Source organism: Hibiscus syriacus, unplaced genomic scaffold (assembly GCF_006381635.1).
Source record: "Hibiscus syriacus cultivar Baekdansim isolate YM2019G1 unplaced genomic scaffold, ASM638163v2 tig00008013_pilon, whole genome shotgun sequence".
Taxonomy (NCBI): domain Eukaryota; kingdom Viridiplantae; phylum Streptophyta; class Magnoliopsida; order Malvales; family Malvaceae; genus Hibiscus; species Hibiscus syriacus.
The window spans coordinates 1,815,670-1,841,344 of NW_024062150.1; the positions used below are offsets into that span (position 1 = coordinate 1,815,670).

Here is a 25,675-nt window from a genome sequence, read left to right on the forward strand (position 1 = left end):
AACAATGATCCTGCCTCCTGTTAGTCTATTAAACAATGGAATATTGCTTCAACCTTCTCCACTTCATTTAATCTTTTAAATATTTTCATTTTCTTCTCGTTTTCTTGAAAATATTAAACACGATTGTTTAATTAATCAATTTCAAACATTTCATATATACTATATTTTTTTTACTTCTTTTAAAAATAGGATAAATCACATAAATTGTCTCCGACTAAAAGATATTATTTTATTAAGTCTCTCGACTATCAGCAGTTATAAAATGATCAATTGATTATTTATTATATTCAAAACTCGTCATTATTTATTAAAAGTTTGATGATATTCTAACCTGAACGTTAACATGTTAATTTTGATATGATAAAACATGATCCTAGAATATCAATCTAATATCAGATCCAATCATTATGTTATCGTTTAACTTAGACAACTGTTAATTTTTTAATAGAAAGAGACGGGTTTGAAAAATAATGAATAATCAAGTGATCATTTTGTAACTTTTAATAGTAAATGAACTTAATAAAATAATATTTTATAATCGAATGATTATTTTATAACTTTTAATAATTAAAATATTTAATGTTAAATGATTATTTTATAATTTTTAATAATTAATATACTTAATAAAATAACATTCTTTTTTAAGCGATCTCTCTCTCATGTCTTGCGAATAGCAAAAGACAAACCTTGCGCCTTTCATTTGTTCGCACCGCTTCAAAGGTAGGCCATTGAAAGAATAGTTAGAAATCTCAAATCTCTTTCTCCAAAGGGTTGGTGAATCTGAAGAAAGAAGAAGGAGAAAAAAACCCTCATCAAGCTCATTTAGATCCCTATCAAATCTGGAACAAAAATACCTTGATTTGATAAAAAAAAATCCTACTCTAAACAAATGGGTTTTGGTTTTTCTTCAAAGCTCTCCTTCCTTCTTCTCTCATTCCTCGTCCTCTCCTCATTTCTCCAACTCCACCCACCAGTTGAAGCGGCTCAAGACTACACCACACTGGTCTACAAAGGCTGTGCAAAGCAGTCATTCACAGATCCAGCCGGGGTTTACTCCCAGGCCTTATCCGCCTTGTTCCAAACCCTGGTTTCCCAGTCCATGAAAGCAAAGTTCTACAAGACAACAACCGGCATCGGCCAAACCACAATCACCGGTCTCTTCCAATGCAGGGGAGACCTAAGCAACACCGACTGCTACAACTGTGCCAGCAGGCTCCCAACTTTGGCCGACAAACTGTGCGGCAAAACATTAGCTGCGAGGATCCAACTTTACGGCTGCTACATGCTGTACGAAGTTGCCGGCTTTGCTCAAATCTCCGGCATGGAGATGTTGTTCAAGACCTGCGGTGCTACGAATGTTGCCGGGACAGGGTTTGAAGAGAGGAGGGACACCGCTTTTTCGGTGCTGGAAAGTGGGGTTGTTAGCAGCCATGGCTTTTACACCACGAATTACCAATCTGTTTATCTTTTGGGGCAATGTGAAGGAGATGTGGGGGATTCTGATTGTGGGGAGTGTGTGAAGAGTGCTGTTCAGAGAGCTCAGGTTGAGTGTGGGAGTTCCATTTCAGGTCAAATTTATCTCCACAAATGCTTTGTTAGTTACAATTATTATCCTAATGGGGTCCCTAGAAGGTCATCTTCTTCGTCATCTTCTTCTTATGCACATTCGTCTTCATCCTCATCAGGTATTGTATTTGAGTTGTTTTAAATCCTAATGGAAGCACAAATTTTGGGTATTCATTGGGTTTTGATTGATGTAAGAACAGAACAAAATACTGGGAGGACTGTAGCTATTATTTAGGTGGGGCAGCTAGTGTGGGATTCCTTGTCATTTTATTGATGTTTGCAAGGAATGTCCTGAAGAAAAAACATAATGGTATGTGCAAAAATTGATCTTTATTATTATAAATTTCTGATTATAATTGTTGGTTTTTTTTTTTTGAGATTGATGGAATGTTTTGTTTTTCAGATTACTGAAGTGCTGGGAGTTCATTTAGAGGTGGGTTTCCTTCATATAAATCGAGTGTCTCACCTATCACATTTTGCAGTTCAATTTTAATTTCTAGATATGCACATTTTTGTTATTTTCCAATGGAAATATATAAAAAAAGAAATTGTAAAATAATTATAATTCATTTTCCTTCCTAATTAGCATCTTTTTATTTATTGGCCATGTGGGCGTTCTCCATTTTCCTACGTCTTTATATGCTTTTGATAAAGTAGTTTAGCCATGATGCTTCCTTTTTATTTTAATTTAACAATATAATCCTTTCCCATGCTAATATAATAATGTAAAAGTGTTGCCCTAGATTGAGCATAAATATCCTTAAAGTTTTTTTAAAAGAGAAAATTATTATTTCAAGTATTACAGAGTTGTGGTGGCCATATTCTGTTTCTATCAGACGTTGATTTATAGGATTTAGGTCGTGTCCAGATTTAAGTGAGTATTAAATGTATATTTGTTGGATGTATGCTTTTTTATGATTGATTCATATATTCAAACCATCATATGTCTCGTATCGTTGTTTGAATATTTATTTTATAAATGGGTTTTAATTACATTTTTTTAAATGGAGATTCAATCTATAAAATACAACTCAAACGGGTATGAGATTAGATTTGATCATATCTCATTCTACAAGTTGACGTTTAGTTTAGACAATTGTGCTTTTTTTATGAAAAAATATTAGTTTGAAACATATAAATAGTCTGATGATCATTTTGTAACTCTCCATAGGCGGCAGAAGACTGATAAGGGATGATAATGGGATGTTGAAAGTTGCTCTTAGTTGAAGATTCAAGCCTAGGGGTCTAGATTCAATCAAAGAATGAGATGGAAGATGAATTAGATATTGTTATCACAGTCTAGGGTTTTGAATGGGAAATAAAGTTACTAGAAAATTAAGATAAGAACAAAAGATTAATATGAAGGTAATGAAGATTAAGACAATTAAATAAACAAAGAAAAAAAAAGATAAAGATCGGATAAGTTAGTCAAAATTAAGGTTTTAGTGATAGAGGAAAAGCTCGTGAAGCTGTCTATTTAGACTTCAAAAAAATTTATGTTATTTTTATTTAATAATAAGGAATATTCCCAGGTGTTATTCATTCCTTAAAAAACTTTTAGTTTTAGCTGCAAAATAGACGAAAGAACTAAAAACTTCAAAGGCATTAAAATAATTATTCTAAACAAAATTATCAAGCTCATGGTACATGGTTGGTTGGTTCTTAAATTAAGCACCTCTAGAGTAGCTATTTTTTTCAAGGGTAAACTGTTCAAATGGTCACTAATTTGAGTAAGTTTTCATTTCCCACATGAAAGTTTCAGAAGTAACAAATTCATCACTATCGTTATTGATTTGTAACAAAATGATCACTCCGTCATCCTATTAAACTGATGATGTGGCAACGTTAACAAAAAAATTAGGGTTTAGATTTATCCATAAACTACTAGTAAATCATTAAATATGTCCTTAATGATTGTATATCTAATTTACCTCGAGTTTTCTAATTTCTAGCTTTTTTAAAACACCCACTACCTACCTTATAGAACGAAGACCACACTTCAACAAACCCTAACAATGTCGTCGATGTGTTTGCATTTTAGTTTATTAACCAACTCATGCCGTCGATGACCTTTGACCCGCCCGCGGCGGTTCCATTTTCCCCAATCCCGACTTTGTTCGCGTTTGCCATTTGTGCATATAGTCATTTCATTCCAAGATGAGAAAACATATACATATGACTATGCTTTCATTATCAGATTGTTTCTTATGAAGGATATTTGTACACATCACGCTCATTAATTATCATCATCCCAATGTCAAACACATTTTCTTTTAAAGTATTTCATATTAAGTCATCCCCTCAACATATCCTAAGTCAATAGCAAGTTGTATAAGCATAATTCTAAAAGTAATATCTTTAAGTTCTTCCAAAATCTTGGAACAGATACTAGTTAAACAATCTCTAGATTGGTCATCCTGAATTGTCACCCAAGTTATCAGTCTAGGACCTATTGCTTTCTTAGAACTTATAGGCTCTAAACAAAGATTGGCCTTAATTTTTGTTTTGTTTTTATAATTAAAATCCTTAATTTTTTAAATTCTATTATCTACTTTTATTATTGAAGTCTTTAATTTTTCTAATCTCGCTTTTATCTTTATAATTGAGTCCATAATTTTTTTTTCTCACTTTTACATTTATAATTGAGGTCCCTAATTTTTTTTCATTCTCACTTTTTACCTTTATAATTGAGCCCCTATTTTTTTCAATCTTACTTTCTACCTTATAACTAAGGCCTCTAATTTTTTAATCTCACTTTTTACATTTATAATTGAGATCCCTAATTCTTTTCAAGCTCACTTTTTACTTTTATAATTGAAGTCTTTAATTTAATCATTTTCTACAATTTATTAAAGTAATATTAATTTAATTGTTCAAAGTAATAGAATATACTTTCATTCGATAAGGGCCTATTTTTTTAGTTTCGCTCATGACCTAAAATATTCGAGACCACTCTATTTAGCAGCATGAGTAAAAATAAACGTTGGCCTTAATGGCGTAAGCATAATTGCTTGAGGCCTTAATGGCAAGTGTTATTATACATATGCGATGTAATTATATACGTAGCCATAATGGCATTCGAAATATATATAACAATACGATCTTTGTGGTAAATGATTATCTATATAACTTTAGTGGTGATTGTTAATACACGTGTATACTATATCAATTTTAGTGGTAAGACCTATACGAATATCTAGGATCATTTATATATACTTATACCTAATGTTAGATGAGATCGAAAGATATTACATTATTGATAATATTGAGATGTAATGTTGCCTTGTGACTAATGATGTTGATAGTTAATGACTAGGCCCTTAGTTACGAAATAGAGAAAGCATGAGCCATATGTCTTTTATGTTAAGCATGTCATGGTTTGGATTGTGAAACATGTATATACTCATTGCTCACTATATACTATGCTAGTATCAAGATGTGTGTATTTAGTTAGCAATATATTATTGAGTTTGTGAAGCTCAATGTTAGGATGATTTAGTTAGTATGATAGCAGACTCGAGTAGTTCGAAAAGCACTGCCATTACAGGATCCAACATTTATTTTTAGGTACAATATCTGAGTGCATTAGTGGGCATATGTATCATAGGTGACTTAATTTTTTTGTTATGTAAACTCTACTTGTGATTTGGTATTATTTTATTAAACTTGTAAACGAAGTTTTGATTTGTAAACTTATTTTAAATGCTTTATAAACTTGATCTATGATGATTTTAGATTGTACTGGAAAAGCGAAAAAATCTCAAGTAGTGGTTGCTTCGGTAACCCATTAATTTAATGTGATTTAATGTGTCATACAATTAAATAATTAACAAATTCACATTTGGACTAAAATAACACATATATACAAAAAGAGAGTTTACCTACGAAATCACACGTTAAAAGTAATTATTTGAAATTTACTCAATGACTTGCTTTCCATATTTGGAGGCCTTTTCTCATCAATAAGACCACGACATATATTATCATCTTATCAGATTGTATAAATTTATTAAAAACGCCATATCAAACTGTTTTATCAGAACATTAACAATTGGGTGATAGTTTTGTTATAAATTTATAATGTTACTGATTGTGATACAACTTTTAGCAGTGAGAATAAATTTACCCGAACTTAAGTGAGTGCTAATGTAGTTTACTTAAAGGATAGCTTTTTCTGACACTAATGTATGTATTATGTATTATTCATTCAGCGTTTGTTTGGGGTACAACAATCTTAATACGGTCAAGAAAAAGTTCTACAGGAAATGTTAATATTTTTTTTAACATTTCCGTTAAAACGTTACCTAAAACATTATTTTTTACCTGAAATGTTAATTTATCTATCTAATTTCTGGTAGAAAAATAACATTATATCAGCATTTATGATTAAAAAAATAATGTTTTAGGTAGCCTTTTACCGGAAATGTTAAACATTTTAGGTAGCGCCCAATATTAATATTTCTAGTAGAAAAAATAATATCTTAGGTAGCGCTTTATCAGAATGTTAAAAATATATAAACATTTCCGATAACACTTTTTTTTAACCGTATATTAAGACTATCGTACCTTAAACATCCCCGTTTTCTATGATAATCGACAAATCGTCGACAGCATGGATTGAACCTGCGCGGGCGTAGCCCAACCGATTTCAAGTCTGTCTCCTTAACAACTCGGACATATCGACACTGACGCTATAGATACAAGAGTAAATTCTTATTCCCAAAGGCAAAAGTAAGTTAAGAATGAAATGAAATGCTATTCGGTAGAATTAAACTCTATTGATTTTGAGCAAAGTAGCTGCAGACATATCGACTTGTTACAGATTCGTAATTCGTTGATCTCTAGATAGAATCAAATACACTTCTTTGTTCTCGCGTGATGGACCTCCTTTTCTTTTTAAGATAAATCTGAGATAAATACAATATAATAAATATAATAAATGTTTAAATATTTTTGACTATTTAATAATGAACCCGGAATCTCAAGGAATAACAATAAACCTCTTATTAATTAAATTCGCTTGATTCATGAACTCATGATTAGTCTAACTCGAAATTTTATTTTATTCACTTACAATAATATTACCATTACAAGTCAAATCATAACAAATATTTAAAATATTCAATTGAAAAAATTATAAATTGAATTTTCTTAGAATTTTTAGATTTAGAGAGAGAGAGAGTGAAAGTTTAATTAAAAATGATACAAAATCATAAAAAAATATTTAAAATGTCATTAAAATTTTAATATATTTATATATTGAAAAAAAATTATAAAAAAAGTATAGGTTTATATTTTATTTAAAAAATATCCTATCACAATTGAATACACATCATGTACCAATAGAAAAAAGACGACACCACCATAGATCATTGTTTATTTACCCACTTCTAAAATATACCTTGAATAAATTACTTTTGTTTCTAGAGGGATCAATTTGCTCAATTTTAAGATTGACATAGACTTAAAAGGGGTTTAAACCAAAACATTTGAGTAAACTAATTGTAACTTTAAAATCTTAGACAATGTTAACTTTTTCTAATGTACGTGGACTAAAATAATTTTTATAGTAGATGGATTGAAATAATTCTTTGATATAATACATGAGATAAATTTTCATTTTATAGTAGAATGATTAAAATAAACTTTGAAATGTAGTATCATTATTTTTAATAGAATTTTAAGTATTTAACCCAAATCATTAATACATATAATATCTTTTAACGCATTGAGTAATCTCGGTGATTAGAGAGTATTTTTTTTCTCTTGAGTTATTGGATTTGAGCAGCTATATCTATTGCACCTTACAAGTGATTAGGGGGAGACTTCAATGGTCATATAGGTAGTGCAACCAACGGGTATGACGGTGTTCATGGGGGTTTCGGTTATGGTAGTAGGAATGATGAGGGGCGTACGTTGCTTGATTTTGCTACTGCTCACGATTTGGTGATCACTAACTCCTTATTTAATAAGAGAGATGCGAACTTGATTACGTTTCATAGCGGGGGACATTGTACCCAAATTGACTACATCTTGGTTAGAAATCGGGAACGATGGGCTTGCATTGACTGTAAGGTGTTCCCTGAAGAGGCATGTGCATCACAACACAAATTGTTGGTTTTGGTGTTCCGCGTACCCAACGGGCGGAACACTCATAGGAGGGCTAAACTGGGTAAACCTAGGATCCTCTGGAAGAACTTACATGGAGCGACAACTTATGACTTTAGGAGTAAGCTTTTGTCTATTACGGGTTTTGAAACTACAAACTCAAATAACGCAGATATGTTATGGAAAAATATGGCAAATTCCATCAGAGAGGTGGGCAAAAACACCCTTGGGTTGTCGACGGGGAAGGCCAAGGAACATAAAGAATCGTGGTGGTGGAACGACGAAGTCCAAACTAAGGTGAAGACAAAACAAACTTGCTTCAAGGAGTTTCTACAATGCAATGATGACAAAGAAAGGTCGAGAGCTAAACAAAGATACCAGGAGGCAAAGCGGGAAGCCAAGAAAACGATAGCTAAAGCAAAGGATAAGGCATATGAGGTAATGTACAAGAGATTAGACACCAAGGAAGGACAAAATGGCATCTTCAGACTTGCAAAATCTAGAGAGATTAGGAAAAAGGATCTAGGTAACATTAGGTTTATTAAGGACAACAATGGTGTTCTTTTAACGAAAGATCATGATATTAAGAGGGTTTGGGGTAGTTACTTCTTGGGCTTATTTAATGATGGTGCCTCTCCATGTAGAGATAGTATCGTTGATGGGTCAGCCGACCATCATACTACGGCCAATGACTGCCCTACAAGTAGGATTGGGTTTGAGGAAGTCAAAATGGCTCTTAGAAAGATAGGAAGGGAGAAAGCTGTCGGTCCTGATCAAATTCATATCACTGTGTGGTTAGCCCTAGGAGAAGAGGGAGTTAAGTGGTTGACTAACATCTTTAATATTATTTTAGAGACTGCCAAGATGCCAGATAAGTGGAGAGAGTCTACGGTGATACCAATCTATAAAAATAAAGGAGATTCCCAACGTTGTGGTAACTACAGAGGTATTAAACTACTCAGTCATACCATGAAGCTATGGGAAAGGGTGATAGAGGCTAGGTTGAGACAAGTTACTAGGGTTTCGGAAAACCAATTTGGCTTTATGCCAAGCAGGTCTACCGCTGAGGCGATTCATCTACTTCGAAGGCTTATGGAGAAATATAGGGAAAAGTCGAGAAATCTTCACATGGTGTTCATTGACCTTGAGAAGGCTTATGATAGTGTTCCTCGCGATACGATCTAGAAGACTTTGGAAACGAGACGGATCCCAACTGCTTATATCCGGGCGATTCGTGATATGTACTGTAGATCTACTACTTACGTCAGGACTACAGTTGGCGACACCGAGGCATTCCCAGTGGAAATCGAACTCCACCAGGGGTCGGCTCTTAGCCCTTACATCTTCGCCTTGATTATGGACGACATCTATTGTGCGACACCAGACTGTGTACCTTGGTGTATGCTTTTCGCTGACGACATTGTCCTAGTTGCTGAAACAAAATCTGAGTTGAATAGTAGACTGGCTACCTGGAAGACTGCTTTGGAAGAAAAAGGTTTAAGGATCAATATTGAAAAGACAGAGTATTTATGTTCAAACTTCAATGGGAACCAAAACGATGAAGATGTAGAAGTATGCATAGAAGGACACGTTCTTCCCTCAAAGGATTGTTTCAAGTACTTAGGGTCTATGATACATAAAGATGATGGTGTAGATGATGACGTTACACACCGTATAAAGGCGGGATGGCTAAAGTGGATGGTCGCTATTGGAGTTTTGTGTGACAAGAAGGTGCCTCTAAAACTTAAGGGAAAATTTTATAGAATGGCAATAAGACCAGCGCTGTTGTATGGATCAGAATGTTGGGCAACCAAGAAGGATCACGTAAGGAGGATAGAGGCCGCAGAAATGAGAATGCTTCGATGGACATGTGGTAAGACTCTGTGGGATATGACGACAAACTCTGCTATTAGGATGTCCTTGGGGGTGGTGTCTGTTTCCGAAAAATTGAGGGAGGGAAGACTACGGTGGTTTGGGCATGTCCTTAGGCGACTACCGTCGGATGCGGTCAGGAGGGTAGAGTCGATTACAGTCGACGGTGCCAGAAGGAAAGGACGACCAAGGCGGAAGTGGGAAGACTGCTTGAGATCTGATTTGATGGATTTAGGCCTTACCGAAGACATGACCTATGATAGGAAATTATGGAGGCTTGTGACTAGGGTAGTCGAGTAGTGTGGGTCACATCTATAGGGTGTATCATCTCTGTCTTCTTTTAATGCATTTGTAGTAATTTCCATGACTTTTCCTTCTTATACTTTTCTGTTATTGATATTTATGAAAGATTAGAACTAGGCTTGCTATCGTTGACTTTTGTGTATCATTCTCGTCATGTTTCCTCTGTTAAATTTAGCCGGGTCTTATGTTTCTGTCTATATGCAGAGATTCTTTCGCAGGGATTATTTTGCAGGGATTACTCCCCATTACAGAAGCACATATGATATTAATGACTGCATATGAATACTGTTTAGCTATGTATTTATGTAATTATTTATACATGCATTGCATTTTATCTATATTTTTAATTTTCTGACTGCCGGAGGTCTACCATGGAAGCTATTCTCAACCTGGCGTTGGGGGCAGCCTACTACCCTACCTCCCCCTTACCCCATACATATGGGAATTGGGTTTTGTTGTTGTTGTTGTTGATTTGGAACCTGTTTCTTCACCTAAAATGAAAACCTACGTGGTCGCTTGGGTCCATTCGAAACAAAAAATTCGACGCGAATCGACACCCAAGGCCACACCGATCCGACATGGAACGACAAGTTCGTTTTCCGTGTCGACGACAAGTTCCTTCTCCGTGGCACGTCGTATGTCACGATTGAAATCTACGCCGTGCATTGGTTCTGTGACGTCCATGTCTGGACCGTTCGAGCCATTGTCGGAAACCTTATTCCGACAATTTATCAACGGAACCATCGACAAGAAGTCGAAGGCATGTGGTTCGTCGCGCTTCAAGTTTGGCAACCATCGGGACGACCCCAAGGGATTTTGAACATCGGGGTAGCGTTGCTCGATAGCACAATAAGGAGCGTGCCAATGTATATGCAAATGGGGTCGTCGGCACTCGGGTACCGACATTTAATGGGTGAAGAAGATCCGTTTCAGAACTCCATTGTTAATCCCCTTTCGAGCACTTGCAAAAGCAATAACTTTCAGCATTTGCTTAATGGGTTGATCAATCCCGAGCTTCGACGAACCACGAGTGGTTCGAGTTCCATTTTGGAATCAGAGCTAAAGCCCAAAGGGTCATCCATTGTCAATGGCGGATCAAAAGTTAACGGCTTCGAAACTGGAAAATCCAACACTAAGAAGATTACTTCAAGACGGAGTTAAATGATAAATTACACGTCTGGTAAAAATCCCAAGAAGGTAAAATCCAGTTCGACTGTGTCCGGTACTGGAAAAAACAACCCCAAGATCAGTTCAAGAGGGCGTTCGATGGTAAACAACGTGTTCGATAAAAGTACTAAAAGAGGAAAACCATCCCTTAAGTCGTCAACCGGGATGGATAACGGGGCTCCGAAAAAACTTGGTGGGTCGACAATGTGGACGGATTCAGAGCTGGGTCCTTCGCCGTCGGAAGTGGCGGCGGCGGTGGCTAGGAACCTGCAACAGAACAAAATGGAAGAGACGGAGAGTTCAATGGCGGACGGGTGGAGTGTAGACGAAAGCATCGAATGGCTTCAGTTGAAACTGGAAAGGTGGAAAACCGAACTGCCGCAATTGTATGACAGGGGTGAGCCTTCGAGTTACATGTCTAGCGGGATTCCGACATCATCGGCGTCGAAAAACACAAGAAACGGTCGAAGAAATCGCCGCAATAATCGGTCGTTTACATGTTTGGGAAACATTTTTGGATGTAGCATTACGGTAACTTGTGCGCCTGCACTGCATCTAGAAAAGGGAGAATTTAGTAACCTTCTTTTGGGCTTAAGTGGATTTAAGTATAAAATGAAGAACAACAACTTACCGACTTAACAAACGGCTATTGAAGATCGAGCAATCGAAGAAGATCAAGACATTTTCCCCTTTCTTATTTATTCATGTATTGAATTATAAAATGTATGAACGGTTTGGCTAATAAAATTAAATATTATTTTAGAAAATTTAATTTGGATTCAAAAAATCATATATACAAGATATATATATATTATCAATAAATTAAAAAAATATTCTAAATGCACGTATCAAGCGACTTCAGTAGTAAAGAAATTGTTGTTATTCTTTGAGGTCTCAGATTCGAGCACAAGAAATGCTAGGGTTGTGAGCAGGGATGGACCTAGAGGGGACAGGTGGGGGCGATCGCCTCATCTAAAATTTTCAAATTCTTACATATTTTAGATGTTTTTTTTGTATTTTCGATTGAAAATTTGATTTCGACCCCTTAAAATTTTATAAGTTTCTCCTTAAAATTTTATGAGTTCGCCCCTCCTAACATGAAATAATGCATCCGTCTCTGGTTTTGAGCGTTCGTTGTCAAATAATTAAAAGTTACTTTAGACAAATATTATCTTATATTTACCCTAGATTAACAAAAAAAAATCTAAACAATATTAACTTAAAAAATAGCTTTGTTCTTGCGGCACAAAGGGTACACCTTGTCCGAAAGAATGAGGTGTGTGGACCGATGGTTGAGGGTGGTCTTGGTGTGAAGCACTTACAAGTCCAAAATGAAACTTTTATCGTGGTGAAATTTTGATTGGTCTGAGATAAGGAGCAACTCTGGGCTCGGGTCTTGCGCGCTAAATACAAAGTTCATGAGCTTGTTCCGAAAAGTCTTCATCGTAGAGGTTGTTCGCGGCTCTGGAAGGGCATTAATTTGATTCGGAGTGAGATTCGAAGTGGACTCATTTGGAACTTAGGAAATGACTGGCAAGTTGACTTTTGGATTGATCACAATGTAGGGTGAGCAGCTTGGGTTCCATCGTTATTGATGTTACTACTTCCATGACCAAGAATGGAGTCGTCATTGGTTCAATGATGCTTGGAGGAAGAGTTCAAGCGGTGATGTAATATCTTAATTTAGGGGAATGAATTTCTTAAACTTTTAAGGGATAAACTTATAAAATTTTAAAGTACGGAAATAGATTATCAATTGAAAATATAAAAAATATATATTAATTTAAATTTTTCTCAGGGGTCAACTGCTCCCACGAATCCCACCCGTGCCCTTTAGATCCATCCTTGAGCTCAAACGGTTCCTGGGTCGGATCGACTGATCACAATGACCCACAACTGCATGGCCAGTTCAAAGGGATCAAATCTTGATTATGAAATGGGTTCAAAGCACTTGGGTCAGGTATGATATACGAGTTTGGGTACGAGTCTTCCTTGACCTACAACAACAACTGATGGGTTGAGCTTATTGAGTAATTTCCTGGTCACAAAAAATATCTAAATTGATATGTGGTTCTAATTTTTTAATAATAACATTATTAATTTATTAACTTTTCTAAATCAATAAATTATATATATATATATATATAAGTTATATTTATAAAATACAATTTAATATAAACACATGCAAAAGGTAGGATGGATATATTTATTAATTTTTCTCTAACTTTAGTTTTTTTCCTCAAAATTTTGTGTTGTCTTCCTCTTTTCCTTTTATTATTGTTTAACCGACGGCAATCTTAATCTTATCTTAATTTTAATTACAGATCGTCGATGATAATTATTTTTCTTGTTATTTTTATTTTATGTCATTTATTTTTCTTCTTTCTTAAATAATTTTATTTTTAAATAAAGCTCTATATCATTGTGACATGCTTAATTTTTTAAATAGTACCAGGTTCGATACTTGCACGAAATCACTTGGTTTCAACATTGTGAACTTGATTTTATCCAACATTGAAACAAGCCCACTTTCATTTTAGTTTCTTCTCGATGGACTTGTTTACAAAGGTGCAATTTTTGAATCCATGTGATGTCGTAAATGAGCAACATTAATATCACGAGAGTTTATGATTCAATGATCAAATTATTACAAATTGATAACATAACTAATAAGAATATATATATTTTAGTTATTTAGTGTTTAAAATAAAACAAAACCAAAATAAAATTGACTCAAGATAGTTCACCTTTAATTTTTAGGTATAATGTCTAAAAAGTCCCCTAACATTTGTCGAAATGATCATTTTAGCTCATATTATTTTTTCTTTTAGTATTTTGACTCTCCACCGTTTTATTTTAAGGGCAAAAATGCTCTTTTATGGATAGAATTTTAAGGGCAAAAATGCTCTTTTATGGATAGTAATTGTTAGTTACCAAACGATTAACGTTCTAAAATAGATGTATTTTTATCTTAAATGAAATATTGAGGACCAAAATGCTCTAGAAAAAGAAAAAAAATATCAAAGTGAATGTTCAAGCATTTTTTTCCTAAAATAAAACGTTTTGGTCAAAATATTCTAAAAAGGGATATGAATCAAAATAATCATTTTTGAATTTGAAAAAAAATATTAGTTGGTAAATAAATCAAAATTCAGTGATTAATTTAAAAAAACATATATTTTTTTCATGAACAATTCTTATCTAACGGGAGGGAAAAGAAAAGTTATTACAGGTAGATATTAAATTTACAACTTATAATAAAAATGTATCAAATGAATATTTTTTAATTAGCTACTCTAGAAATTATTGATAATTAAAAAAGCAAGAACGCCACCGCCACTTGTAAATGTACAACTTTATAAAACAAAGTCTTGTTCTGTTTGTCGTTGAAATAGTAGACAACAGAATATATAGGGAATTAAAAAGATATGATAATTATAATATATTTTTATTATTATTTGGACTTGTTAAAAGACTCGATACCTTTAAACCCACTTTGCTTTTATTTTATTTTTTTATTCCAACACCTAAGCTCTAATTAAAAACATTTTCTTGCTTTGATTATCATAATTATCATTTAAAGAATGTTACGTTTTCTTTTATTTTTTTAATTAAATTTAATTTTAATCAAGTAATTAGATATCTTAAACCCATCTCTCCCTACATTAATCATCATGTATGTGTTTTAGGTCTCGAAGCGTGATCAAGATTTATTATTTTTTACTTGAGAGCTTTCTTTAATAAAAAGAATACATCTTTTGTCAATCCAATGACCAACTCAAAGACACTTTTTTTTTTTAATCAAAAAGCTTTTATTGTCCATATATATGTTTAGTTAACTAATTAAGTAAACATATTTAATTTATCCCATGTATCCTTTAGAAATTATAAAGATCTACTTAAGACAAAAAAAAAAAGACAAAACTTTAAGTAAAATTAAAGGCTGTTTTTAAATATTTTTCTTTAATATATCACACACCACAAAATCAAGTGGTAGTGTATGTTCGAAGACTCTCAATCGTTCGACAATAAATACTTAAATATCATGTGTATAGCATGAAATTTTCAAATATAATAATCATCTTTTTAACAAATGTAGATTCATGTTAAAAGAAATAAAACATCGGAATCAAATATATACTTTACCTTCTTAGTAATTTTTTTAACATGATAAAACATCATCAAAAAGAGTCAGACATGGTGGGAAACAGTAATAATAAATGTAAGGGTAAACTACACGGGATACCATTAAACTATGATCAAAAATCAATTTGACCACCAAAGTTTCAATTGAATCAATCAGACAACTCAACTATTTAAATGGTTCGATCAAACCACCGACCGTTAATTTTGAACGTAAGTGGTGACGTGTCCGTTAATAAAATTGGCATAATTCTATATTTGGTCCTTAATATTTACACATTCTATCAATTTAGTCACTATTTTAATTTAATTAAATAAAATTAATATCCAATTAGATAGTGAGAAGTGTCATTAAATGATTGGATAATTATTTTAATTTATTTACCTTCCAATAAGGTGGTGACACATATCACCACCTATTTGAAGAAAATAATTGAAGGAAATAGTAATTGCTGTTGGAAAGATTTGAACCAAGGCCAATAGGCTGGTGATCACGGGCACAAACCACTCAGCCAAAAAATTATATTAAAAACATAATATTTTAAAGTTGTAATCTAACATAATTTTTTTCAAAGATTATCTAACTAAATTAATAACTAAAAGTCTTCTAACTAAAAAGTAATAATATATAGAACAATATTAGCATTTTAATTTCATATGTTTCTTTCATTTACTGTAACATATATAAAACATATTATAACTTCTCAGAAAGAATTGGAGGTGGTTTAGGTGCGCGTTAACTCTCTTCTTGGCCTTGGTTCGAAACCACACAGTAGCATTTTATTTTCTCCAATTGTTTTCCTTTAATAAAGGTGGTGAAACGTGTCACCATCTTATTGGAAGATAAATAAATTAGATTAAATAAATTAAAATTTTAAAAAAATCCTCCAATCATCTAATGACACATGTTATCATGTAATTGGATGTTAAATTTATTTAATTGAATTAAAATAGTGACTAAATTGATAGAATATGTAACTATTAAGGACCAAATATAGAATTATGCCAATTTTATTAGCAGACACGTCACCACCTACGTTAAAAATTAACCGTAGGTGGTTTGATTGAACCATTTAAATAGTTGAGTAGTCTGATTGATTCAATTGAAACTTTGGTAGTCAAATTAATTTTTGGATATAGTTTAGTGGTCTCCAGTGTAGTTTACCCTAAATGTAACATACTATGAACTGAAGGGAAAAAAAAGGCCAAAGAAAAAACGACAGTTCACATTCACACCCAGAAGACCTGGAATGTCGACAATCAGACCAAAAACATCTGACATTAACGCACATCTTCCTTAAACTTTCCTACTTTCATTATATGCAACAGTTTCTTATTTTCTCTCTCTCTCTTTTGGTTCTATATTTTTCAACAAACATCAGGAAAACCAGATTCTAAAGAGGCATGATCATGTCTAGGGAAAAAACATGTCTTTTTTTCCCCTCTAAAGTAAAGAGAGTGGTGTCCAGTGAGAGTGCTAGGCGCATTACCAGACATATGGGCCCCATCATCATCACTTCCTCCACCATCTTCCCTTCTTTTTGCCATCTCCTCTTCCCCCCCCCCCCCCCCGAAGGAAAAGCCTTTTCTTTCTGTTAAAACTAGCTAAATATTCTGTTTTTTCTTCACTTGTAACCAGTTTTGAAAGTTGGGTTTCTTTCCTTGTTTGGTGATGGAAGGTGGGTTAGTTTTACTTGGCGGTGGCGGTGGCGGTTCTTCTGGGGTCTCCACTAATGAATCTGCGGTGTTGTCTAAAGTGGAGGTTGTTTCTGAGGCTGAGAGCGAGTTGGAGTTGGGGTTGGGGCTGAGCCTTGGTGGTGGTGCTACAGGGAAGACCAAGGCTTCTAATTCTTCTTGGGGAGAGTGTGGCAGAATCTTGACTGCAAAGGACTTCTCTTCTTCAGTGGCTTCTCAAAGAACCAACAATGGAGGTCCTTCTTCTGTTGCTGTTTCTGGGACCAAGAGATCTGCTGAATCTGTCTCCCATGACAGTGGTTCCCCTACTGCTGTCAGGTAAACCTTGTTTCAGTTTCTTTTATCAATATCTGCTTTGCCTATAACATGTTTGATGAAATTCTTTCTAGTATTAATATATTCATTTTTAATGCTTGATTTTGCAAGCAGCCAAGTTGTGGGGTGGCCACCCATAAGAACTTGTAGGGTGAACAGCTTGGTGAACCGAGCAAAGGCACAAAGAGGTGATGAAGAAGACAAACCCAAAGATGATTTGAAGAAGAAGCTCAATCACAATGGTAATGAGAAAGGCCATCTTGGGTTTGTTAAGGTGAATATGGATGGGATTCCAATAGGAAGGAAAGTTGATTTGAATTCTCATTCTTCCTATCAGAGCTTGGCTCAGGCACTTGAAGATATGTTCCTTAGATCTGCTAATTCAGTTGGTAACTTCCTCTTTAGTTGTGTTGTAGTGCTCTTTTCTCTGCTTTGTCTTAAGATGCTAATGCAATTAAACTCGGTTTTACCGTTGCAGAGAAGGAACCATTAGCAATGGCTTCTATGCTTTTGGATGGATCATCTGAATTTGTTTTGACTTATGAAGACAAAGAGGGAGACTGGATGCTTGTAGGAGATGTCCCATGGAGGTATGAAATATGAATGAATGTGTTACCAGCTTTACCTAATTCCAATTGTCCATTCATATCAATATGAAGTTGTTTGGTAAACTTAAATTTAATTCAAAACAACAGCAGCAGCCAAAAACTGAATCGGATGTAGTTTGATTTGATTATCGATTTCCATGCTAATGATGCTTATAGTATGCGTTGGTTCCTTGTGATGTTTCAGGATGTTTGTCAGCTCCGTTCGAAGGCTTCGAATCATGAGGACCTCTGAGGCTAATGGACTTGGTATGTATGAGTAAAACATAGCAAAATCTTTTTGATTTCGTTTTCAGTTTCTTTCATCTTCGGTTTCTAAGCCATATTTTTCATCTGTTGCAGCCCCGAGATTCAACGAAAGCAATGGAAGGCAAAGAAGCAAGCCCATTTAGGCACATCATCGCCATCAGGCATTTACAAATTAGAGAAGTTGATGAGTTGAATGTCGATATCACGCCGGAGATTGGTTTCTCGCCACTTGTTAGAGTCATCGTGCTCGAATCATTACAATATTCTCGCCGCTGCTTTTTTTTTGTTGGTTTTGTTTTGTTAGGTGATATTCAATCTAGTTTTTCACAGTACCATAATCATATATACAATCCAGCAACCTTTGACTGAAAGCTGTTTTGTCATACTGTAAATATGGGACTATCTCGAAATCTAGAGTGGTTTTAGTTTTGCTGCTCTAAATTGCAGCTGAAGTTTTTACATTTTTGTGATCATAGAAGGAAATGCTGTGTGATCCTGATTTAAAAGTGTTTCAATTCTCTTTGTTTTTCTTTAAATTTCAACTTATACAGTGTTTTGGACTACAAAATCTTATTAATTCTCTCATTTGTCATCGAATGCAGCTTCATGTGTTGTGGATTATACGACCGATTAATCTAATTAAATTTTGATTCGACCAATCAATTCAATTAAAATCGAACAAATGATCGATTAATCGAATTAAATTTTAATTAACTTGATAATTTTTTTTAATAAAACTAAATATGTAATGCAACCATAATTATTAAATATCATGAATAGAATAAATTTAAGAGTAAAGTATAAAAATGATCCTTCTGTTAGCGCGCTGCTTTGATGAGTCTCTCATCTATTAAAAATTACAAAACGATCCTCTGATTATAGGGTATTGTTTTATCGAGTCTCTTGATTATTAAAAACTACAAAATAATCCCTTCTTAATTAGTTAATGTATTCGAGCAATTATATCCATAAGGTGTGTATATATTGTCAATGGCTAAAAAGATATGAACATATATTATCTTGTAATTATCACATACTACTAAAAAATTAAATATAAAGTATAATAGAAATTATTAAATTTAGGTCAAATTTATAAAATGTTTTTAATTTGTATTTATTTTTTATGAATTTAGTGCTTTCACTGTAATTTGATCATCTAATTCTCTACTTTTTTGGAATGCAGAATTTTAGTTTTAAAATGTAGTATATACACCATATATATTTTGATGCGGGTGAAATTATTAAAAAAATATTAAAACATCTACTCTATCTGGGAAAATGGCTCAAATAATATTTTTGAAAAACAATTCCTCAGATAACTCATCCCACTTTTTATTTCCTACTTTGGGGTATTTTCTACAACATTAGTTGAACACGGATTTTAGTTTATGCGACTCTTTGAAGACTCCATGATTTCCATTCGTTTTTAGCATTTGCACAGCTAAAAAGTTGCTGCCCGTAACTCCCAGCAGTACGGAGATGTTTAAGGTATAATAATCTTAATATACGTGAAAGGAAAAACGTTATCGTAAATATTAATATTTTTTTAATATTTTCGGTAAAACGTTACTTAAAATATTATTTTTTACCGGAAATGTTAATATTATGCGCTACCTAAAATATTTAACATTTTCGGTAAAACGCTACTTAAAACATTATTATTTTTATCGAAAATGTTAATATTTGATGCTACCTAAAATGATATTTTTTTCTACCAACATTTAGATAGAAAATTAACATTTCCGATAAAAAAATAATAATATTTTAAATAAAAATTTATTAAAATTATTAAAAAAATATTAACATTTCCGTTATAATCTTTCATTAGTTGTGACTACGGTAAAGCAAAATTACCCGTGCAGCACTACTCATTGCACAGCAAAAAAGCTGCTGCCCGTGACTCTCTGAACACTGCTCCATGCACACCTAAATCATGGAGTCTTCACTTGGGATGTTGAAGACCGATGGAGTCTTCATTTTTTAACACCTTGAAGTCGCATAGATATTTTAGATCTACAATGCATCTAAAACACCCATATTTTAGATTACTTGAGGAATTATTTTCCCCAAAAGTATTATCGTGACCGTTTTGCCCTGCTTATCTATCTATATGAGTTTTATTGAATGAAAATATGGGTTTTATTGGCAAAAGTGCCCGGATAACGCTACAGTGGGTGTTTAATTTCTAAATTAACGTGTTCATCTGATTAATTCTCTAAATGAGGTGTTTTCTACAGTAGATTTTGGATCTCTCAGCGTCTTCAGGGTTGAATCAGATTTTTTTGGGTCTTGTTTGGGATCTCTCGACGTCTTGTTTGGGATTTTCGACGTCTTGAGGGTGATGGATTGTTTATGGGGATCTCTAGGCATCTTCGAGTGAAATCAAGAAAAAAAATGTGGTTTTTTTACACAAATATCACCTTAACATAAAGTAATTACTTGTTAGGCACTGTTTAAGAATATTTTACGGATCTAGTAAAATTTTAAGAATACCATTTTAAATAATATGAAAAGTTTTGATATTTTATAAATTTATTTAATTATAAAATATTTAAAAAAATATTATTTTAAAATATAACACAAGACATACACATATTTTAGGATGGACTTATAAATTTCGATCTTACAACGTACGAGATTCATGCTAAAAGACACTTTTCTTTTCATTAAATTTGTATAAAATACACTTCTCGATATATTATATGTAAATATATGTTAACTATTTTTCATTTAATTTTAATTTAAGTTGTATATAATTTTGAGATATTTTTTCTTTTTTCCTAGATACCCATAAAATAATAGCACGTCAATAACGATTTAATGATTTATAAATATTAAATTAAATTGAAATTTAATATTAAGTTGTACGAAACTAAAAACTTATATATTTTATCATACATTATACTAAAGTTCCAGTATATTTTTAACTGATACTTTTTGGTGTTAAAATATTCTTGTAAAAGGAAAAGAGAATGAGCTACAATAGAAACATCATTAAATGACGTGCCACTGATATTTTAGGTGAATTATATACTGAGTAAACTTATATAAAATTTATAAAAAATTTATAGAAAGTATTTAAAAATTTGCTAGATCCGTAAAATATTCTTAAACAGTACCTAACAAGTAATTAATTTATGGTAAGGTGATATTTGTGTAAAAAGGCCAAATTTTTCCTTAATAACTTAAAGACGCCTAGAGATCCCCATAAATAATTTAACACCCTCAAAACGCCAGGAGATCCCAAACAAGACGCCTGAAGACGCCAGGAGATCTCAAGCAAGACGCTAAAAAAATCTGATTCAACCATGAAGACGCCCACCGATCCCAAATCTACTATAAAAAACATCACATTTAAGAAATTAATCGACTGAATACGTTAGTATGAAAATTAAACACTCTATGTAGCATTATTTTGCCGGGTTTTATTGGGTGCTCGATCCAATGAAACTAGGTAATAAGTCCTGTTGATGAAAAATGGAACATATTGGGGTGCTCAAATTACACAATCATTTGATTTTGATTGTGAAGATTGCGAGCCATCAATGATGTGATTGTCCCATTTCTCATAATTACTTTCTTTTAATTGATTCTGAAGTACAACCGCTATGCCTTCCTTTCCTTTCTTGCCCACTTCCTCTATGCAACTTCGGAATAAAAAGATGACATAAATGAAAGTCACCGAAAATATAATATTTTATATTATATGTAATTTAAAATGTGATATTTTTCGTAATATTTTCGGTTGCAATCTGAACTGACATTGTTCATAACATTTTTTTTAATAACCGAAATTATTATGTTCTTCGTAATATCATATTTTTCTTCAACAACTATCAGATGCATTGCTCATGAACTACATTCACTATTATAATATTCAGTTGTGATGATAACAACTATAACAATATGATACAGATAAATTTTATGAAATGATCGGCTTTGATTTATAAACATGAAAGATGTGTCCATACAATTAAATATATATAAGATTGAACATCTAAAAAATACCTCGACATAAGTCAAAAATATCTTTGCTACTGCTTGCTTCATAGATATTTATATTTTTTTGTCCCAAAATCAAGTAAAATTGGATGATGAGGGGCCTCTTTGGTTAAAAGAAAATTATGTAAGAGATATAATCTCTATGAGTCTTTATTTGAGAGATAGATTTTATAGAGGTGTAAGAAAAATTTGGTAAACATCGAGGTGGTGTGATAAATAGAACATATATGTGATTGAATTTTTTGGACCTCAAAGTTCAGTGTCTGCTTATCAGATGATTTGAAATTTTTGTAATTTTTATGTTTTAATGGTACATTTTTTTAACGAACAACGTTAAATTTTATATTTGTGTAATTTTTTCATGTTGATATCACTTCGATTATTTTTATTTCTTAAAAATTTCAAACAAATAGGGTCAGTTATGGTTCATAAATATGACAGTTATTTAATTTCGAGGAAATTTTTTATTGTTGACCAAGTTTCAATGAATTTACATAAAATTTGAAGTTGTTGAAGATTTGAAAGTTAATGCTATGAGAGTATTCATATAAGGGGGAGATTGCTACGAGTTTGCTCAAATTCTAATTGATAATCACGTTAGATTTTAATATAATCTAAGCGGTTAAAGATTATTTGATAATTAAGTTTATTCGATAAATAAATATTTATATTAGGTAAGAAGTATTATGAAATAAAATTCCTTGTTGATCAAGTATTTGATTCTATAAATAGAGTTGTCGTAAATACTAAGCTAACGAAGTCAATGTTGCAAACGATCAGTATAATCTCATCATATGCAAGTCAAAACAAGTTAACAATAAAAACCCTGAAATCAGAATTGAAGCTCGAGAATAATTCGAAAACATAGCAATGAAACTAAATATACAAAAAAATAATCTAACCTCGTTGCTCGGTTCTCCTAATGTGATGACTCGACCAGGGCTTCAGCTATTCTATTCTTGCTTCTTTACAGAGTCCACAGAGGTCGGAGCTTCACCTGTTGGCCGGTTAACACTAGCTTTTGCACAAGCGACAAACTTCTGGTCCGGCTCGTGCTTGTCGGTAGGTTCCTTCATTGCCATATAAATATAGAACACGATAACTACATTGACTGATATCATGAGGAGAAAATTCGTCAAACCTGTTCCAAACAAATTAGCTTCTTGTTCAATCAACTTGATTCTATAGCATACAAGATCAAATACTCCATGGAACTTGGTTATTTGCTGCCACAATTCAATGAGGACTACTATTATGGTGATTCTGCATTCAATGACATGGTAAAACAGAATTAGAGCTATTTGTTCGTTTAACTACATCAACCGAATACCCGTCTTCCAAATGTGGGGGAATGGAATGGATGAACTACACGAGAGAAGCATATGGGTTTAGCGCCTGTATGCATCTACATTGTTTAGGTCAACTACGAGCTCGAGAGTTTCGATACTATAGGGGTGACCTTTTCACCTATATGGCCACTGATACATCAGCGTCGATCACCGTTCCGGTCATGTTTTCGAACAAAGAGAGATTATTCATGACTAGATAAGAAAAAGGAACACACACAAAAGGGATCCAAGCAACCTAACATGGTATACATCAGTAAGAATAACATTAAAGAAAAGAAAGAAAGAAAAAAACTAACAATTCTTTTCTACATTGAAAGAAAGAGAGAAAAGAATCAGCTTGGGGTCTTACCAGGAAGTAAATTATGGTTAAAAGCATAGAGAATTGCAAGAGGAGCTATCCACATTAACATTGATACCATAAAGAATTTCTTAGTTAGTCCAGCAGCCATTTTGAGTCCCTTAATCTAGAAATGAAAAACACGAAAAAATATTTCTCAAAAAAAGAAGAAGGTAAAACTAATCAAAAATAAAAACAAAAGCTAACTAGATCATCATTGATATTGAGAAATTGGAAAACACCAGGAACATAATGAAATTCATTCATACAGGTTGCCGTGAAAGCATCAATAAATCTATTGGGAAATACTCAAAGAAGAACAAGACCCGACAAAGGGCCATTAGAATCATCATAATTATAAGACGAAACTTGTGGTTTGTAATTTTTTTTATTCCATCTCTTATGCAAAACATCAAACAGGTAATCGGCAGGCTACAACGTACAGCCTTAGAAACAAACAAATAAAGACGCAGAAGGAAAAAAAGGGGCTGGTGTGTGAGAGAGAATTGTTGAATGCCCAGTTTGAATTTCACGCTTAAACCATGAGAATCAATTACAACATACATTTATTTTACATAACAAATGGCAGGTTTGAGTTGGATTTTTAGACCAAAACTTGAAAAAGTTAAGATTTTGAAGGTAAAAATACAAATCATAGATTAAAAAATTCATAGAGCAGTGCCTGCTTAGTTCCCTGACCAACAACTTGGATCTGCACAGTTCTGAAATTAACAGTAAACAGCCTCCCCAAATCTATCAATACCGAACCCGAAACACCACTTCCCAACTTAAAAAATAAATAATAGAAAATCAAAATCAAAATATAGTAATCTTAAAGTCGTTATTAAAGTGGGCGTGCCGGAGTGGATATCGTGCTGACTTGAAATAAAGTTGGCTCTACCCGCGCAGGTTCCTGAGTTTATATAGTTACTCTTTAGGATTTTCTTTTATCAGATTTTCAAGTTTTTGTAAAGGTGTAAACCTTCTTTTAGACTAGTTATAGAAGTCTCGTAACAATTTTTTATATTATGTTTTTAATTGTATTTTAGTTTTCATTATTAAAAAAATAGATAAATTAAGAATAAATTTTATGTTAAATATTTGATTAATTTATCTCTTAACTATTAACGTCATAATCATATAATAAGGTAAAATATTTTTTTCAAATCCTCAACCGTTTTAGAGTTCTTGTCAATCTAGTCGTTAATCACTAAAAATATACAAAAATTATAAAAACGTGTTAGCTGTGTTGTTATGTTAATTTTTGTAAAAGTTAAGTGGACGATTTTCAGACCGGACGTCTCTTGTGGAGGGTATTCACTTTGGGCGAACAAAATAATAATATATATATTTTATTTTATTTTCAAAACTATAATGTAAATTGAGAGTCGATTTAAAAAATACAACTTAAAACGATTTTGAAATTATATTTTATTATATTTCAATCAATAAGTTATTGTCTAGCTCAGATAGTCGTCAATTTTTTTAAACAAAAACGACAAATTCAGAACATATGAATAGTTAGATATACTTTGACCTAAAATTAATCATGTTTAAATTTTGGATCCAACTACCTGTTATTAAATATTTCACATGCCGACTTCTTTACAAATATTTTTTTAACAAAACTGTAGTTATCGTACATTAGAATTTGAATTCTCAAAGGAAAATGGAGAATTTAAAACTTTACGGCTCATTTATTGTTTAGTAAAAGGAATTTATTAATTTGAGAGAATTTTGTGGCTGCCTCCCTGGTTGGTGAGGGGCTTCGCCATCTTACTTGACATTAAACAATAATGAAATCTCATTATTATTATATTCAAGATCTGGGTATTATTTTCTTAAACATCTTTTGTCTTGTTTATTTAATTAATAATAAAAGGGAACTGGTAAAACATTTTTGGGAGGAGATTCCACCACCAACCCCAAAAGGCATGCTTTTACGGTATTCATAATAGCCTTTT

General features: G+C 32.8%; 1 protein-coding gene and 1 pseudogene across 2 annotated transcripts; both read left to right on the top strand.

Moving 5' to 3' along the window:
* Positions 1-772: 772 nt before the first annotated feature.
* LOC120201956 lies at positions 773-1,977 on the top strand (annotated as a pseudogene).
* A 14,528-nt stretch (positions 1,978-16,505) lies between these two features.
* LOC120201779 (auxin-responsive protein IAA13-like) lies at positions 16,506-18,541 on the top strand. 2 transcript variants are annotated; one of them, XM_039202321.1, is made up of 5 exons: positions 16,506-17,172; positions 17,284-17,558; positions 17,648-17,759; positions 17,962-18,043; positions 18,117-18,541. In XM_039202321.1, the coding sequence occupies exons 1-4, from the start codon at positions 16,832-16,834 to the stop codon at positions 18,035-18,037; spliced, it is 804 nt and encodes a 267-aa protein (XP_039058252.1). In that variant the 5' UTR covers positions 16,506-16,831; the 3' UTR covers positions 18,038-18,043; positions 18,117-18,541. The 2 variants fall into 2 exon arrangements, with proteins under 2 accessions (XP_039058252.1, XP_039058251.1); XM_039202320.1 differs by having other exon boundaries at positions 16,508-17,172; positions 17,962-18,023.
* The last annotated feature ends 7,134 nt before the right edge of the window (positions 18,542-25,675 follow it).

Excerpts from the sequence above, each read along its gene's own strand:
- LOC120201779 (XM_039202320.1), top strand. The coding sequence starts at position 16,832 with ATGGAAGGTGGGTTAGTTTTACTTGGCGGTGGCGGTGGCGGTTCTTCT. Across the intron at positions 17,559-17,647 it reads TAGATCTGCTAATTCAGTTG|AGAAGGAACCATTAGCAATG; the intron begins GTAACTTCCTCT and ends TTACCGTTGCAG. Across the intron at positions 17,760-17,961 it reads GTAGGAGATGTCCCATGGAG|GATGTTTGTCAGCTCCGTTC; the intron begins GTATGAAATATG and ends GTGATGTTTCAG.